This window comes from Fundulus heteroclitus, chromosome 7, assembly GCF_011125445.2.
Source record: "Fundulus heteroclitus isolate FHET01 chromosome 7, MU-UCD_Fhet_4.1, whole genome shotgun sequence".
In the NCBI taxonomy this organism is placed as follows: Eukaryota; Metazoa; Chordata; class Actinopteri; order Cyprinodontiformes; family Fundulidae; genus Fundulus; species Fundulus heteroclitus.
In genome coordinates this window covers 33,713,540-33,732,035 of record NC_046367.1, presented here as the reverse complement: position 1 = coordinate 33,732,035, position 18,496 = coordinate 33,713,540, and the positions used below count along the sequence as shown (strand labels likewise).

Below are 18,496 nucleotides of genomic sequence, written 5' to 3'. Positions count from 1 at the left end.
CACTGGAGGACTGTGCTACTTTTTTGAAACAGGCTTGAGGGCACCACATATGGTCCTGGGGGGGCTACCTGGTGCCCATGCACCATGTTTGGTGACCCCCTGCTCTAGAGTTACCACATGCCTCTTGGCTGCTTCTCTGCTCAATGCTTTTCCTGTCAGGTTTACTTGGACGGTCGTGTTTATGCAGCAGCCTCTGGAAGATTTCAACCAGTATCGCGCTATATTTAGCTCCATCTATCTCCCTCTCACCTCGGACCACTTTCTCTGAAGCAAAGTGTCCCACACAGCACGAGGGCGTGTTCCATGGTGATGTGCAGTTCGAAGTGCATCTCAATACCATGAATCATTTTCCCCCTCCATTTTACAACCGTGCACTATTTAAGTGTTTGTCTGAAGTCTGCAGTTTTAACGAGACAAAATGTGCAACGGTTTAACTGGGCTCTTATGAAAGGCCCTGTGAGGTTTCTTAGAGCAGAAAAAAAACAATGCATGGCAACATATTTTACAGTGTTTTTGTTAATGAGGCAGCAAAGATCATCGGTAATGTGCATGCTAAAGTTGAAACTGCTGAGACTCTCAGCGGGGATCTGGTGACTCCTGCGGCTTCCTGTTGTCCGCCCTCATCCCTTTGGTCTTCCTGATGTTACGGTGGGGGTAGTTGCACTCACTCACTCGAACTTCGACAGCAGTTTCAGACCACTTCACTCACCGTCGGCGAGAAGCAGGTGGGGTCCGGTTCTCACCACTCACTCCCTATTTTTTTTTTTTTTTTTTTGTCAGGAAGTCAACAGCCCAGATCAAGAGCGAGGTGTCAAGTCACAGGACTGCAGAACTGTTGGCAGTTAGCATGATGTGACTTCCTACAAATCTGTCAGCATGCACTGCCGAGGAGTCTTAGAGAGAGAGGCGACGCGACACGCTGGGTTGTGTTCAACTGGTTTATCTGGTTTAAGCAGCATAATGGAGAAGTGTCTTCCCAGAGGCAAGGAAGGAGAGACTTGCACCGCAGCAGTGTGTAAGCATGAAAGCTGCCTGAGCATGCAACTTCTCTTAACAACTGATAGCATCTCAAAAGTTCATATTTCTGCTTGTGGTGGAATGCAAATCCCAAACAGAAGAAAGGGTGAACTCTGAAAGGAGGTGGAAGACTATTAGATTTCAGTCGATAAGACATTTCTACCTCCTATAGAAGAGGTTATATTGCTAAATAGGAACTCCATCTTGAGGGTTTTGAATAACACAAAGAGTCGTAGCAGTTAATAACCGCTACAAAAAAAACTTAATATTAACATTTTAATCAACCATGTTAGTTTGTAAATGTAATGTTCAGCACTTTTGGACAACATTGATTGTTTTATCTTTCATATTATAATTACAGTAGAACTATAGGAACTTTTGGTTCAGTCAACAATTATTCTCATTCATCTTGTCCAGCAGGGAGCGGTGATATTGATACTTTTAAATGGTGCGTATTATGAATAACTAAAGCACTACGGGGAAAAAGCTACACCCTCACATATTTCTTTTGTGTTTTGCTTCTTTTTGTCACACTGGAATGTTTCAGATCAACCAACAAACTTTAATAAAAGACAAAAAATAACAAACTGTGAAAATGCAGATTATGAATAAATGTATTAAGGGGAAAAAACTTTTCAATTATCCAGGCACTAGGTGAAGAAGTAATTCCCCCCTAATCCCAATAACTGGTTGCACAACAATTGTTGGCAACAACTTGAATAACATGTTTGCAATAACCGGCAACAATACATACATAATCCCGCTCTTCTTGGCAGAACCGTTCTGATGCCTCCACATTGGAGGGTATTCAAGCATGAACGGCTGTTTAAGGACATGGTGTATTATCTCAATGTGCCCAGATGTGCTTAAAGTCAAGGTCCCATGCTAATGGCTTGACATTTTCCTACATGATTTTCTGGCCACACCTGGTGTACCACTGTTTCTTGTTTTCCCCATATCTGGATAATAGCGCCTTTGTTAGACCCAAAAGCCATAGAAATGGCGTTGTAACCCTTTTCCAAACTGATGGATGCTGCTGACTTTGTTTCTTATCTGCTCTTGAATATCTTTAGATCAGGGTGCGGTGTGTTGCTTTTAGCCTACTTCCTGTTGTCAGATAGGTTACTTTTTAATTGATTTCTTGATTCTATGGGTCTGGCAGCGATTAGGCCCCGGTATGGCTGGTGAAATTGAACTCAGCTTTACAAAAAATGTGGTTAATCACAGTTAGTTAGTGATTTACAAAGGGGGACGATAATGGACAGTAATTCACACGGTCAGGTTGATTTGAATAGCTTATTTCTATTAATACATTTAATCATAATTTTTACCTGATTATATTTGTCTTTTATTACGATTATCTTGATAATCTGAAACATTTAATTGTGATCAAAAAGCAAAAACACTTTTACTGGCTAGGAAGCGGAGCTTCTTGACCACTCATTGCCCATCAACTTAGCTAACCGTCAAGGAATCTTGAATCCATTTTAAGAGTATTGATAGTTTAGTTAAGTCTAATGTTTCAATCACAAAGCAACTCTTTTTTTTTTATTTCTGGAAAAAAGTAGTTGCCTTTAACATCTTGGATAAATGTCAGTGTAGTTTTCATAAAGCTAATTTAGCTATTCTCAGAGTCTCTAGTGACTTGTTGTTGTACAGGGATGCAGGATTTGGCTGTATCTGACAAACATTTTACTCAGACAGGGTGTCTCGTCCAGGCGAAGCGGCCGCAAAACCGAGAATATTTGAAACCAGAGTGGAAACATTTTAAGCCAGCTACAAAGTTGGGACACCCCTATCTACATAACTGGCTACATACTGACTTATCTCAGACGCTTCACAAATTTAGGGTTGGTTTTACTCAAACACGTGTTGTTCCTTTTCTGCGTCTGTGTGGACTGCCTTGGTGTCAGTACACACGATGCAATAAAATTGACTTTTTTGATATTTTTACTCTTTTTTTTCTGCATGCAAGGACAAACCATCCATCCAACCATCCATTATCTATACTCGCTTATCCGTAAAGCATCGCAGGGAGGGGGTTGGTGCATGTCTCCAGCGAGAGGTGGGGTACACCCTGGACAGGTTGCCGTTTGACCCAGTTTTTGGGTCAAATTACACTTTTTTTTTTTTTACTTTTCAAGACTACGTTAGATTCATGTTTGTAAACTGTTAGATGCAGGAGTATGAGATGTAAGGCCAGGATTTAGTATGTTCAACATGCCAAAGTGAAGGAATGGCTAGCATAACCACGTGAGATTAATTCATAAGAAAGCAATTAAAAAATATCCCCAAAAACTTAACTTGGAGCTTTCATTCTTAGAGCTCTCATCAGCTGGAAGGAAAATCCTGAAAACTACAAAACGTGGCTGCAGAGGGGGGTTAAAGTGAGTTAAACAGTGGGGCGAATCTGTTATTTTCCTCCAGTATACACAGTGTCCTGGTGTTTTACTTACCCTCCCCCACAGAACACACAAAAGTCTTTGAGGTGACGTGCTAATTGATGCAAAGTAATGGAGGAGGTGAACTCACAATGGCTGCCTCACTAAGCTTTTCATAAACTTTTTTTCTTTCATGGCAACAAAATGCAATGGGTTCTACGTGTCAGAAAGTATGTTTGTCTATTTTTATTTATTTTTTTATTCTGTTTTTCTGTTTTAGTTGGGAAGATTTAACTAAGTCAAACTCAGAGGGAAACAAATGGAGGAAAAGTCTGAAGATCGGGGGAAGGAGGGGGAAGAGGGCAAGCAGAAGTGGGAGATGAAGAAGGGGTTGACCTCCCGCGGATCTGGGGTCCCCAACACCCAGCTGTGGTCATCACCTCACTCCGCAGGACACACACTCACACACACGCGCGCGCACACTCACCACCGTGATTGTCACTCTGTGGGAGTCTGACCTGAGCCAGATGGCCACCACTCTCCACTTTTTACGACTCTCCTTTTTTTCCTGTCATGTTATCTCACTAAACTAAAATATTTCACACCTGCGAAAGAACCAAGATTTCAGAATACAGTTTTCTGGGGTGGATCCATTTCACGACGACACTAGTCTTTCATTGCAGTGTGAACGAGGTGAACAATACTAAATCAATGATCTATCAGTTAACATGCTGCTTTTATGGACGACTGTGATTAACAGAGAGCAAATAAATCAAATATGTCAACCCTATTGGCCAGCAGAATGTGGTGACTGATAGGGTTTTTCCTCTAAAGCCGTTGCCAACTTACTTATGTTGCATTGCTCTAGAGGAGGGGTGTCAAACATACAGCCCGCGGGCCGTTTCCGGCCCGCCGAACAATTTAGTCCGGCCCGGTGGCTAAATGCATTATCATTATTAATTATTTTTTTTTTTGTCCAGTGTCCTGTCTGGCAATGTGGCAATAAGAATTGTTGTCTTAATGCCAAAAAGAGCTCATCAGATTTGACTTTCACAAGTGGAGCAGTACTGCTTTTGCCATAGTGCTCCGCTTGATTTATGAATGTGAATAGTTTTATTATGATTCATGCGGGGAATATCTCAGATGATATGGACACTACAATGGGGAAGTAGGAGAGGAAATGAAGAACAAGAAGATCAAAAGAAAAGGTGACAGAAAGAGGAGATAAAAAGAAGAAAATGATAAAACAATTATTGAAAAAAAAACATGTACTGCGTTTAATTGAAAATCTGCAGTTCATATGTTGTCCACGAGGGGCGCTGTGTTTTAATCAGCAGATGGTAGCACTGAGCTTCAGATGTAGAAAATTGATTTTAAATCATTTCTTAATTTTTATCTGTTTGATGTATTTTGTCATGCAGGAGAGTGTTGTTAAGTTCCAAAAAATGTGAATAAATGTTTTTCAACATTGTGCAATCACTGTGATCAGTTCTTATGCATAATGCACAAGTAAATTTTTAACTGAGTAAAAGTCTTGTTGAAATTGCACATACTTTTCTTAAAAACACTGAGGTTATTCATAATATATTGTGTAAAAGTGAAATTCATTTAATATCAAAATCAACAACAAGTCCACTTTTATTTGTCCTATTTAATCTTACAATGAGTTTACTTGTGTGGCCCTCTTGAGATCAGATTAAGCTGCATGCGGCCCCTAAACCAAAACGAGTTTGACACCCCTGCTCTAGAGTCTAGACACAAGTGAGAGCAAAGAACAGATTTCATTTCTGCACAGCTCGGCAGCCACCTCCATTCTTCATCATTATGCTTCATAAAACTCCTCTTCTACTAAAAGTTTGATCTCCTCTGTGTTGCATTCTGAGTTTCTGCAGATCTTTGTTGTGCAGAACAACAACTTCACACAACTAGTCTCAACCTTAACACAATTAACTGATCTGAAAAGGGGGGAAAATGCGTGTGCTAATTTTCTAATCCATTGTTAGTAAATGCTGGTCTTTAGAGTTAACTCTAGCTGAGTTCACGGTTTGAATGCCTGAGAAAAGAATATAGTCTGGCTTTGCTATTAAATGCTTCTGGCAGTTCAGCACCAACTTTAGAATTTAAATTAAACTCCTGATTTTCTGATGACAAAGACATATAAAAGCTGCAACGATAAACTCATGTTTGATTACAGTAGCATGGGCTGACATTAAACAACCTTAAACAGACCTTTTTTTTTATTTTGGGACCATTTATTCAGTTGTTTGGTTCTACATTATGAAACATTTGTTTTCTTTTCTATTAAAGAAAAAAAAAACAGGTGACAAAATTATTGGGGCATAATTCCAGTAAGGTAATTGTAACCGACACATTAGTTAAGTTTAAGCACTGCTTTTTAAAGTCAATCAGAGTTTGTAGAAACGTTAACTATTAAGAAGGCTAATATATAGTTTTCTGGTTTTCGCAGGGTGGAAAAACAACTTGTCACTGTATACCTTTTCTCTCAGTTATGTAGCACATGTTTGGATGAGGATCCATATTTATCTTGTCACTACATACAGGTTAAGTATTGAAGCAGGTGAAAACTGATAGAGAACTCGAGGAAATATCTGATATTTCTGTCCCAGACTTTCCCATAACAGCCATAGACAGAATCTGAATGCATGCTGTTTTTTTTTTTTTGTTTTTTTTGTTTTTTTGTGGTCATGCCAGAAAATACCCTTTTCTACTCCATCATCACAAATCCAAACATGTGGAGTTCGCTAAACTTTACTAGTACTTAGTACCACTTCATTTTAGTCAGATGAGAGTAAAACTCTAGGTGAGCTACATGTTCTTTTATTCAAAAAACAACTAAAAGGTCCTGACACAGAATTGGTGATTAAAGTCAACCTACCCGACCAATATTATAGCCCTGAGGTTTGAACAAACCTGTAACCACCATGTAAGATGTAAGCGGTACTGAGGGATTCCAGAAGAAATGTGATGTAGTAATCTTGCTAAAGCAAAGGCAGCCGCTCTAGCAGCAGAGTCCATGTGTGTGCACATATCAGAACTACCAGATGATCCTTCAGTGTCTGTCTGAGCTGAAACATACTTTGATCAGCAGGATCTCATGCAGATTTGGTCAACAAGTTTTACACATCTCGTATTTAAAGTACTAAATACATTTGGACAACTTACTTCAGGATTACAACAGATTCCTCAGCCAAGTAAAGAAGACATCCCTGACAACTATCATATAGATATTACTCAATAAATCCTGTGGGTTGTTATTCCTATATTAGTTCAGCAATCCCAGTTGCATGACCTAAAAAGACATGTAATATCGCCGACTTGAATGGTGTAAAAGGACAAAACGATTTGTATTGTGAAACTTGAAAAATGATCTACATTGATCTTTTTTCCAACAAAAAAAAACCTCAAATGAATTTGCCATAAAACAAATCATGAGCAGGTGGAAAAGCACCTCCGGTTTGTTAAATGTGGTGGAAAAACTGTAATCCTGTCTGCCTGTTCCTCATGAACAATTTGACAGCCTGTGCCAGTACACTGAAAATGGGTCAAAGTTGGATCTTACAGCAGGATAATGATCTCAACCATCTAGCAAAATTACCACATAAATGGCTCGCTGGGCACAAAATCAATATTCTTTTAATCAACATCCCTGTCTTCAGACCTAAATCTAATATAAAACAGACCTTAGATGATCAGGATTTTCACATCCCGTTACCTCAGGTGCCTATAAATATTAAATGAAGAGCGGGCAGTAAATGAAACTCCAAATGAATCAAACTTTTGATTCCCGTAGCTGTTTTGACAGCTTGACATGCAAATCTATTGTCTTTATTATAGGTTTTTTTTCACTTACTATATCTAATTGTGTTTAAATATAAACTATCCCTCAAACCCCCATCCATAATGCTGGAACAGCTTCAGCTTTCCATCAAAAAGTCATTTTGCCAGCTCCAAGAGCCTGAACACTGGGAGATGCAGTAATTTAACGTCTCCAGATTTTCTATTTGTTAAACAACAACTCTAAAGAATTACATATTTGAAGCAGATATTTGTTTGGTTCAATAAAGCACTGGAAAGCCGCCCATCAAAGCAATTTACAGCTCTTTAACACACTAATTTCACTAACCCAAAGGTATCCCTGAGCCAGGAATTGAGCATAAACAGATTTACTCTATAGAACTGCTGCATATAAATTGGTTTCTTCAAACCATAAAAGTTAACTTGAACTATTTTGTAACAAAGCTCTTCAACAAGTCTATATTATACATATTTTATTAATATATGTTGTTTTTCCACAAACCTCCTCCATGAAAGGAAGCTTTTTTTGTGCTTTCTGGTGAGTGCGATCATGCCAAATTACCCAGTGCCTAAAATATTCTTTATCAAGCTCCAGACATGTGTTTTCAATGTTCTTTAAATTTACTGCCTTTGCACACACATATGCACACACACTGATACACACACACACACAACGTCTGATTCGAGATGGTTGAAAGAAAACGCCTCCCTTTTACTCTCTGAGTGAGAATTCAGTCAATCTTCATTGTACTTCCCAGTATTAGGTGTCAGTAACAGGCTATTTGTGATTCATTTCTTCACAGACACTTGCTCTGTAAAAATAACTCTTTGTAAGAACTTTTTTGTGAAGAAATCTAAAAGTCTCCAATATTTCCTGGATCACAACATTCGTGGAAACCATTTTGGGCCACTGACGAAATCCACGAGTTGCATGAAGACAGATGATGAGCATAATTTGTCCAAGAAGCATGAATGAAATATCTGAATTTCCCCTGAAGCGACAAGTGTTCTCAGAGAGCTTCGTGTGAACTCAAAATCCCTGTGGTCAGTAAGCCACTCTTGCTGTGTCTCTGTGGCCTGGCTGCAACCCTGCCTGGGTTTACCCACCCACACATTCACACACACGCAGCCTCTGCAGTCTTGTAAACCCGGGTTGTGTTGTTTCCAGCAGCAGTAATATTTTACGAGGGCTTGGTAAGAGAAATACAGGCTGCTCAGGTCACGACATGAGGTTACCAAGTGTGTCTGCGTCTGAGAGCTTGGTCAAATTTGTCTTTTCTTCTTCAAATGCCAAGTTACAAAAATGAAAACGTTTAAAATCAGTGGCATTCTCTGGGTATGATGTTTTTTTTTTGTTGTTTTTTAAGAATGAGAGACTTATTTGTAATCCTTTAACGTTGTCTTGAAAAGTTGTTCAGGCTTTGTGGAGGTGAATGGTTCATATTATCAGTATATTAAAGTTGTCTTCATAATCTTTTTTTCCTCCACAGTGCTATCAGCATGAAAAATCAATGTCAATTTTATTTGTTTGTGTACACAAAATTTGCCAATAAATTTGTTTCTAGAGCAACTTGTTAACTTGTGATACATAAGGCATGTTAGCTATTAACCTAAATTAGCAACAAACTTGAACATAACTAACCATATAAGCACTTAGACAAGTTATCTAAGCTAATAGCTAAATCACCAAACATTAGGCTTGTTAGCTGTTAGCTGATTTAACAAAAAGCTCATAGCTAACTTACAATACAGTTATACTGTTAGCTATTAATTCTTAGCCAAGTTGACTGAGAGCTCATGGTCCAATCTTTTTTAACTCAAATTTGGATTTTCCGAGTTCCCAGTTGGAAAAAGCTCACTAAAGTTTGGAATTCTGAATGGGTAACTTGGAGCAACACTGCATTTAGAATCCAATTTGGCTCCGCACACATAAAATGGGGTGACAGTAGCCAATATAATATTAATATTAACTTTAACTTTAAGGCATGCAACTGGAATGCTCCCAATTCAGCTATGGTGTCATTGCCACCTTGTGAGACATATTCAGCACAACATATTAGCTTAAATAGTAGCTAATAACTCACAGACAAGCTAGCTAATCACTTATAGATAACTTACCATACTTAAAAATGTTAGCTATGAGCTAATAAATTACTAATAGCCTACTTAACATCCATTAGACATTTTAGCTGCTATGCCATAGCAAAGACAGCTAAAACACATCAGACATTAGCAACATCGTAGGTCAACAACAGATCTGTAACTTAACATCTATTGGCGATGTTATCTGTCAAGTTAGCTGTAGGTCACCCATCATACAGTAGACATGTTATCTATTAGGTCTTAGTCAGTTCTTTGGAAAATTGCATTGTTGGTGCCAAAATACCTTTTCATATGATGTTTCAAACAATGTTATCTTTGGTGTTTGTCAACATGTAGAAATGAAATGTGAACAAATTCTGTCTTTATTACTTTGAGGCTGCAAACAAATTACTTTAAAAGTGGTTATTAGCTAAACCTTCTGTTTTGTGTTGACACTACAGTTCAATTTTGGAGCCTTTTTAAGCCTGAATGGTTCAACTTGGTGGAAAAAAGCATCACCATAGGTCAACTATAGACCTGTAACTTACCATCTATTAGCAATGTTACCAGTCAGGTTAGCTGTAATAAGTGACCTATTAATCCATTAGACGTGTTATCTATTAGGTCTCAGGCAACCCACGAAGCCTGAGTGGTTCAACTTAGAAAAAAATAAGTATTGTTTGAAAATGGTCAGGTACTGGTCCGAAATTGAGCAAAACTGCAGTTAAAGTCCAAAGAGAAGTTAAGGCTCTTACTTTGTCTTGGAGCTCTCAGTTTAGTTTGAACAGTTTGAACAGTCACTGTTAAAACCTGTTCCTGCTTTGTCATCAACATATTTCTTTCCATTCTTCTCAACTTAAGCGTATCAGTGATTGCAACATTTATGAACTCAGATTCTGCCAAGCTGTATGGTTGAAAGCACTCTTTGGTTTCTGAAGTCTGCTGATCTGATTCATATTTTCATGGTAAGTCTTATCAGCTCGAAAAGGGAGGCTCTTGACGACAAGGATTTAGTTTACACAAAAACCTAAAAACAATCTTCCATTTGATATTACCACACCCATCACATTTGAAAACATTTGAGCTGAGATTGGATATCATATTACATGGAAAAAAAAACTGAAATAAGAGCCTACTAGTAGCTATATTGCCAGCAGCTGTGCTCTTTTAATGTCTGAAGTTCGGCTCCAAGACGAGCAAAATATTAAATGTTCCCTGTCTGAATTGCCAGCAGTTGCTCGTTTCTTGCTTTCTTTCTTTTCCTCTCTGTTTTAAGACTTGTTGTAAAAGTAAGAGCCAAAACCTGCTGGATGCTTTTATGCAGAAAGCACTAAAATTGCAAATAAGAGGGAATCACGAACATGGGTAAATATAAAAAGAATGGGGCAAAGAAAGGGGAGTGTGTGTGTGTGTGTGTGTGTGTGTGTGTGTGTGTGTGTGTGTGTGTGTGTACTTGTACGTGCAGCTGTGAGAGAACATTTTTTGCATTTTACTAGTAAAGTGAGCATACTTTGATGTAAAGTGAAGACCTTTTCTTGGTCGTTACTTTTTTAAAGCTAGGGGTTGAGTTTAGGACTAAGACATCAGTTAGATTTAGGTTAGGGTTAAGTATATAATGGTAAAGGCTAGGTTTAGGGTTGGGGTCAGGGTTAGGCCATAGAAAGGGTTAAAAATGAATGGAAGCCAATGGATGTCAAGGCACTGTCCTCACTTTGTATTTAAAACAAGTGTGTATGTGTGTCATTGAAGAATAAAAAAAGATGAAAAATGTCTGCATGAAAGCAGTTTGACCATTTGTAGTAAATTGGCAGTCTATAGGCAAACCTCAAGAGTCAAAGAAAAAAAGTCACTGATGATATAATGATTTATTACTTTTTGACATATAGAAGATTTTCATGACAAATTCTCATTTTCCACAGTGCCGTTTGTTGGTCAGGGCATTACATCAGAGGATCACAATCTGAGGCATGCATCTAACCATGAAATATTTTTCCAGTGCTTGGCGGAGGCAGCTATTGCTTTATCTTTAGATGTTTCACAATCACAACACCTTTTCAATATCACCCTCATGCATCTTAGTTTGGAAAAATATTTAGTTTGAATATTGCTTATAATATTTGTTGCATGTAAGCAGAAACTGCATTATTTATTCACCTAAAAATCCCTTTTTGGCTTGTCATTAAATGCCATTTCTTATCCTTTTACTACTATCCTAGCCTTTCTGAACATTGTTGTTCATGTCTAATCATTCACTGAATTTGAAAAAAAGCAAGGAACATCCAATTGTTCCACGGAGTTTACTTTCCGCTTCAAAATATAAATTATCTTGAACCAAAATTCACAAAGAGGTCCGTAGGGTGAGTATGAGTGTCAGTTCTTGACAGTTGAGTACTACTTTGTTGTATTTTCCAACATTGTTCAGTCCTGTGTGGCAGCTGCCTTTGCAGCTCAAATGAGTGAGACCTCTGCTGTTCAGATGCACACATTTCTAGTCGACTGTTAAGCAAACATTGCAGGTAAGTAGCCATGATGGATAATTACTTAATTTACTGGTATTCTCATATGTAATGCACTTTACAATAATGATTAAATATTCAAAACCCTTTTGGTAATTTACTGTTGGTAAGAAATGTGTCAACAGGGTAAATTTCTACATAAAGTTTAGTGTTTTATGTTGATCAACTTCCAGATTCAAAATCCTCATTTCTGTAGTAATATGTCAAAGCTTAAATGTTTGTTTCTTTTTTTTTATTCAGAAAAAATAAAAATAATAATATATATGTATAGTAAAGATTTTTTTTCCTGTCACATCTGAAAAAAAACACAGTATATGTTCACATCGCCTCTAAACAATCATTCAGAAAACAGTAAGGTGTAAAAGAGTAAATTCAGATTTGTGATACTAAAATCAAACGATCTGCCTTGAGGGACAAAAATTGTGAAAATGTATTATTATTATTATTACTATTATTATTATTGTTATATAATAACTCTTAATTTTTGCAGATATTTTTTTGTAAAGCAAAATTGCAGTATCTTGGTTTTTACTTTATCTTAGCCTTGTCAAATTAAAGATGCCCGCCAGAGGCAGACCACGGCTCTTTAAATCGAATCAGAGTTGGACCTCTAACCCCAATAGAATATCCCTACAGTCTGACTCCAGCTAAAATCGCATCCGAGTGAGACCTCCCTTCAAACACTTTCGCCTCTCTGTCAGACGCTCAGCAATGGCAGCCACAGGTGTGTCGCCGTCGTGAAGTTTGTCCCTGCTCGGATTCCATCGCGCAGCTTTCCTCCCAATAACATCCAGTCTACTTCTGCTTTCTGAACTCCTGCACTGATTTGAATATATTAAAATTCATTAGCTCGTCTTGTCGCATCAGCCGTGCCAGTCACGCTCGGATTATCCGGGGTTTACAGAGAGGCTCCTTCACTTTCAACCGAGTTTGATGGAGTCGTTGGTAAGTTTAATTAGCCTGTTTAGCTTCGGTAGCTCCGCTAGCCAACTTCAGACAAGTCGTTAATCGATGACCGAATATATTAGTAGGAACCATTAAGGTTATCATTCAAGGGTGACGGGAAGGGTACAAGAAATGTTTTCTGGTACAAAAACAAACAGACTATAGTACGCATGTCTCAGTCGGCAAGTTCAAAGCGTGAACGTGAACTGTTTTAAGACAAATAAACCGAGCTGATGAAACAGCGCAGCGTTTAAATGAGAGAGGCTGATCATAAATCTGTTCCTGGCTCTGTAATTGGTTCTCCCCGCAGAGTTTTTGAGCAAGATTGGAGCAGTGGCGCCTCCAGAAATGTTTCATAAGGGGTGGCATTTAAACTGTTGGGGTGGCACACTGAAATTAAAAGCCATAATTTCAGGATTTTATTCTACTGTTGTGGCAAAACTGCCTGTAGAAAACTATCTTAAAGACTTAAGTAAATGCCCACTAATATCTTTTGGTTTGTTGTTTAATGTTATTAATGATCTAATGTGCATAGACCAATAACATTTTGAGTTGAACAATTACTTTTTGTGTAATTATATTAGAAATAAGGTGTACATTTATGCATTTATTTAAAAACAGAACAATTACCAGAGGAAAGTAGATACTGGCATATACAAATAAAAGCGTGATTGGTCAAGAAGAGCGGCTGCTGTGCATAATGGGATGAAATGCTAAACTGATGCTACTATAATTTACACTGGCGAGTTTGGTGGTCACCCCCTGGTGGCGCCATTGAGATGGAAGGGAAAACTAATGTGAATTCGGCAATAATGCGTGGAGCTGGGGTGTCCAAACTTTTCGGCACGTGGACCAAAATTCTCAAGTCAAAGATACTTGAGGGCCAAAAAATGGACAATAACGATAAAAAATAACCCAAAAATAATGTTTTTTTTTTTGTTTTTTTTTACTTGCTTTACAATATATGATAGAAATTTTTCTGATTTTCTGAAGGAATGAGATGTTAAATCCCCGTAGATCCAAAGTTAAAAACGTTTTTTGCACATTTGCTTTACTAAAAGATGGTCACCCAGTTTCCAAATTATGTTAGACTGGATTGAAAAACAAAAGACTTAACTTTTTTTTTTTTGTTCTAGCAATATGAGAACAGGATTTGGGTCGGTATTTCTTTGAAAACACTTGCTGTATTTAGCCAATTTTAATTAATGGTTTGGAAAAATACAGCTTTTAATGCATAAAAGTTTACATCTGAGTTAAAGTCCTCAGACAGATGTGGTCCAGGGGCCACAAATGGCCCCCGGGCTGCACTTTGGACATGCCTGGTGTAGTGCCTTGAAAAAGTATTAATACATTTTATTAGGCTGTTTTTACAAGGGCAGATTTTATTAAAAAAAAAAAAAAAAAGTGGAGCAAATTAAGTATCTCAAAAATATGGCTTTTTTTTTTTTTTGGCCCATTCTTTTTTAAATTAAATTCAGTGCAAACCGTGATATCCGCACATCAACCTCAGCTTCAGGCCACTGAACAAACCACACAATTGCCCCGATTACACTACCCCCTTTTTTTAACCGTGCCAAGACCAGTCCGAGCTCGGTAACTGAGATAAGACCAAATCATCACAGTTCCACTTTATACAGACGTCTGAATGATTTCAATGTGAAAGGAAGAACTGAAAAGGATCAGAAATAGTTCTATGAGTGTAAATAGAACGAAAACTGAACTGTGCCAGACACAACCGAACCGCGCTAAATCTAGACCAGTTCGATGGGCGGGCTCGGCCCTGTTTTTCAGTGACACGGTACTCTGATAACAAAAGCCCCATTTAAAGGGGAAGTCCGGTCAACAAGGAAAAATCAGGGTATCATTAGCTATAACTAAAACTAATACGTTTTTGGTTATTTAATGAACTTATCTTTAATCAATAAGAAAATAAAAACATAAATTGTCGTCTAAATCACTGTGTATGGGGGCTGACATTACTGCCCATATTTGGGCAGTAAGAGGCGTTTGACATCACATCCTGGGGCGTGGAAAAGCGGAAGCGGCGACAGCATTTCTCCGCTCTTTCCAAGCAAAGTCAATAGGAGCCGTTCTGCATAGCTGCGATCATCAATAATTTTTTCGGATTTCCAGAGGACTTCACCGCTGACATTCCCAAGAGCTTTTGCTGAAGCAACAATGCCCACGTGCATGGCCATCGGATGTTCCAACACAACTGGTAAAAGTGGAAAAAACATTGCTTATTTCAACTTCCCGATTCATGAGCCACCGGGCTCGTTGCTGGATTGCCAACTTGAACAGAGCGGATTTGCCATCTAACTTCTGGCCAGAGAGAAAACACGTCATATGCAGCAACCATTTTGAAGAAGAATGTTTTGAACATGACATGAGAGCGAGGATTTTCTGTAAGTTATTTTTTATTTTAGAATTTTTTATTTAGAATTTGCGGGGATGGTCACCGAGCAGAGGGGCGGAGGGATACCACATGTGATGTGGTATCCCTCCGCCCCAGCATGTGCTGGAACGCTCTTATATTTTAATATTTATACAATAATGACCACCTGCCCTTTTTACTAGAGGGCAAATATATAACTTAAGTCACTTCAGCGCGATCTCTCCTCCACTGTGTGTGTGTGTGTGTGTGCGCTCCGCTGCAAAGCCGTCCTGCGGCGGAGCGCGCGCACACACACACACACACACACACACACACACGCGTGTATACATATATACTGTAGGACCCGACTGAGTTTGCACTGGAAATAGGTAAGCTGGATTCCGTCAAAAGTCCGGTTTCTGTCAAGAAACTCTTCTAAAAAAATCCATATCGCTATCAGATGATGATAGCTCCACGGAACTCTCATCACTGTCACTAAGTACTTCATCACTCTCTGCTTCGTACAGAACACCAGTCATCGCCATCTTGGAAAATAGTGCGCCGTGATAAACAGAGCGTTGAAACTTGCTCAACTGCGGGTCCGCCGAGTGACGTCAAAAAATGGGAGGTGACAGTACTATTCTTGACCAAGATGGGTTCCTCCACATAAACATGATTAAATGAAAATTATTCATTATTAAAAAAACTTATAATTTTTTGCACAGTATGTAGTAGTTTTTTATTTAAAGTACTTTCAGCAGTTTGAATTCTGATTTTGACCGGACTTCTCCTTTAAACTACCCTTGTTAAACCGATCCATGCCGAGCTCGGATCGAACTTGGATCAGTTAACCAAGTTGTATTCATAAAAATACTAGCCTCCCTACTGTGCCACACGATTTCCAGTAATGATTCTGCCTAGCAGCGTGATGAACCTCAACGTCTGTCGTTGTTTCCTGCGTCTGTAAGCCCTGATTAGACTTTCGTTTGTCTTATCCACGTCCCAAAAGCCGACTCCGTCAAGTAAATTCACCAAAGGTTGCTTTCTTTGCCTGACTTTCCGCAAACAACAAAATATCACAATTATAACCAAACACAACTTCCTGAATGTTACGGGCGCCGCCACTTTTATTTGCTTGATTCCCTCCTTCAAACCCAGAGAGCAGTAGTACCGTAGATTGTCACTAGGAGGCGAGGAACCGTGCTAGCGTGGTGTGTAAACGGTCGTAAGAACCAAGCTCGGCACGGTTAACTGATCCAAGCCCGGCATGGATTGGTTAAAAATTGGTAGTGTAAATGGGGCTAATGAAACATGGCTTTGACAACCTGATGCTGTTGGGAAGCTTTTGATTTAGTGGGGATAAGAGAAGCTGGCAGAGAAAGCTCTAGAAAGATCTAGAGAAAGCGTGTGAATGAGGGAAAGAAAGGAGCTGAGGTTTTTCCATGAGAAAGTCTGGGTTAAGAGAAAAATTTGTTATCATGGTGCAGGACACCTATGTGAGCTGTAAGACAGTGGTGAGGTGTGCTGTAGGTGTTCAAGGTCGAAGTGGGACTCTGAGCCCTTTCTTGTTCGCTGCACTGCAAAAACAGATCTAAAAATAAGTAAAAATGTTCTTAAAATTATTTTTTTTGTCCTAGATTTGAGCAGGTAAATAATATTATCTGCCAATAGAATGACTAGTTTGACCCCTAAAATAAGATAATTAGTCATTCTGCACTTGAAATAAGACGATGGAGATGAATTGTTCCTATTATAAGTGCAAAAGTCTTATTCCATTGGCAGATCATCTTATTTACCTGCTCAAATCAAAGACAGATACACTCATTTTAAGAAAATATTACTTATTTTTAGTGTTGTTCTTGCAGTGTGTAGTGATGGAAAGGTTGACAGATTAGGTTAGACAAAAATCTCCGTAGATTATGATGTTTGCCGATGACGTTGCGATGTGTGGTGAGAGCAGGGAACAGGTGAATCAACGTCTATAGAGATGGAGGTTTGCCCTGGAAAGGAAGAGGAATGAAGCTTAGCCATATGTTCAATCCTAAATTGAGTTAATTGGGGTCAAGCAGTCCAGAGTGACGCCGAGTGGGGAGAAGATGTGAAGAAATGTATCTACTCCAGCATTTTTTCAACCGGAGTCCTCAAGGCACTGTCTTCATCTATCTTATCTGTTAAGCAGGTGTTCAACAGACGAGAACCTGGAGCCAAATGAACAAAAGAGGCATCGAGGCGACAGAGGAATCTCCTCTCTTTATGTCGGTCGGATTTATTCTGAGGAGACAACAAGTCCAGCTTGGAAAGAAATGCGTATAAAGGGACCTTTGCTGTGCTGCAGCTCTGAGAGCATGAAGTGATGGAGAAGCAAGAAGGAAGGTGAGCATAAAAGGACCCCGATAGCACGCCATGATAATCCGTTTCCACTCGATAAGTGTTTCTACCTCCGTAGAGATCAGACGGCTTACCTTTTATTACCTTTTATAGAGTTACTTTTAATTAAGTTTGTGTATTTTTGTCAGTTCACAACAAAAGCCCGTCTCTTGCTTCTTTGTATTTTGACCTGATGATGTGAAATAGTTTGGATAGTTTTGTGCGAAAGCTGCAAGCGCAGGTTAGATTACATCATGTAACCTATAGCAGAGTTTTAGTTATACAAGCTTGAAAAGTCAGTGTTTGATCTAATCTGGCCAACTTTTTGGTAAACTTTGAACTCTTGCAAGGAAGATTTCAACACCGTTATAAAACTAGTGGTTAGTGAGGAAAGTGCTAGTCATCTCTCTCCTTCACTATTTTATTAAAGTTCTTGTCGTTTCATATCCACTTTATCTGCAGTGAAAATCAGCTGGTTGCCATGAGATGTTTTGGACAAACTATGTTATAATTCATGCTTTTCTTGGGGATTAATTCATTTTCTATAATCTACCAATTGTCTGGTGTAGGGAAATGTTTATTTGACTTCAGTCTGAGGCTTCATCAGAGCCGCCGTGAGGCAGACCACCACAGGAGATCCTTCCTTCCTACTGCCATCAGCATCTAGAGAAACCTGCAGAATATGAGTTATGTTTAAATTCCCTTTGGGATTAATAAAGTATTTTTAATCTGAGTTAATGCAATCATCCCTGATAAACAGTGAGTAGTTTTACCATTTATTTTTGCAAACATGCACAGAAATACAATATTTTCTAATGCAGCTAGTATAACATCTGACATTTATTTGAAGTAGTCTTCTTGTTACATTTTATTTTTAGACATAAGTTTATTCCTTAAGTGTAGGAGCTTCTTAATTAGGGTAAAAAACGGGTAAAAATCCTTCCCAGTTTGGCGAATTTTGGAGACTAGTTTAAAAAAAAAAGTCCAACAAAAAGTCC

General features: G+C 38.7%; 1 protein-coding gene and 1 long non-coding RNA gene across 5 annotated transcripts in view; both read left to right on the top strand.

The window, feature by feature from the left end:
• Positions 1–573: 573 nt before the first annotated feature.
• LOC118563617 lies at positions 574–4,336 on the top strand. The gene is made up of 3 exons (XR_004931307.1): positions 574–648; positions 781–1,015; positions 3,679–4,336. It is a non-coding gene; the product is annotated as an uncharacterized LOC118563617 (long non-coding RNA).
• An 8,162-nt stretch (positions 4,337–12,498) lies between these two features.
• LOC105921930 (alsin-like) overlaps positions 12,499–18,496 on the top strand; it is a 52,290-nt gene continuing 46,292 nt past the window's right edge. For 3 of the 4 annotated variants that reach the window (XM_036139533.1, XM_036139531.1, XM_036139534.1), the window contains exons 1-2: positions 12,499–12,757; positions 17,311–17,504. In XM_036139533.1, coding sequence (XP_035995426.1) covers positions 17,485–17,504 — 20 coding nt within the window. In that variant the 5' untranslated portion in view covers positions 12,499–12,757; positions 17,311–17,484. Of the gene's footprint in view, positions 12,758–17,307; positions 17,505–18,496 lie in introns of all 4 variants that reach the window. The other variant, XM_036139532.1, reaches the window with a different exon arrangement.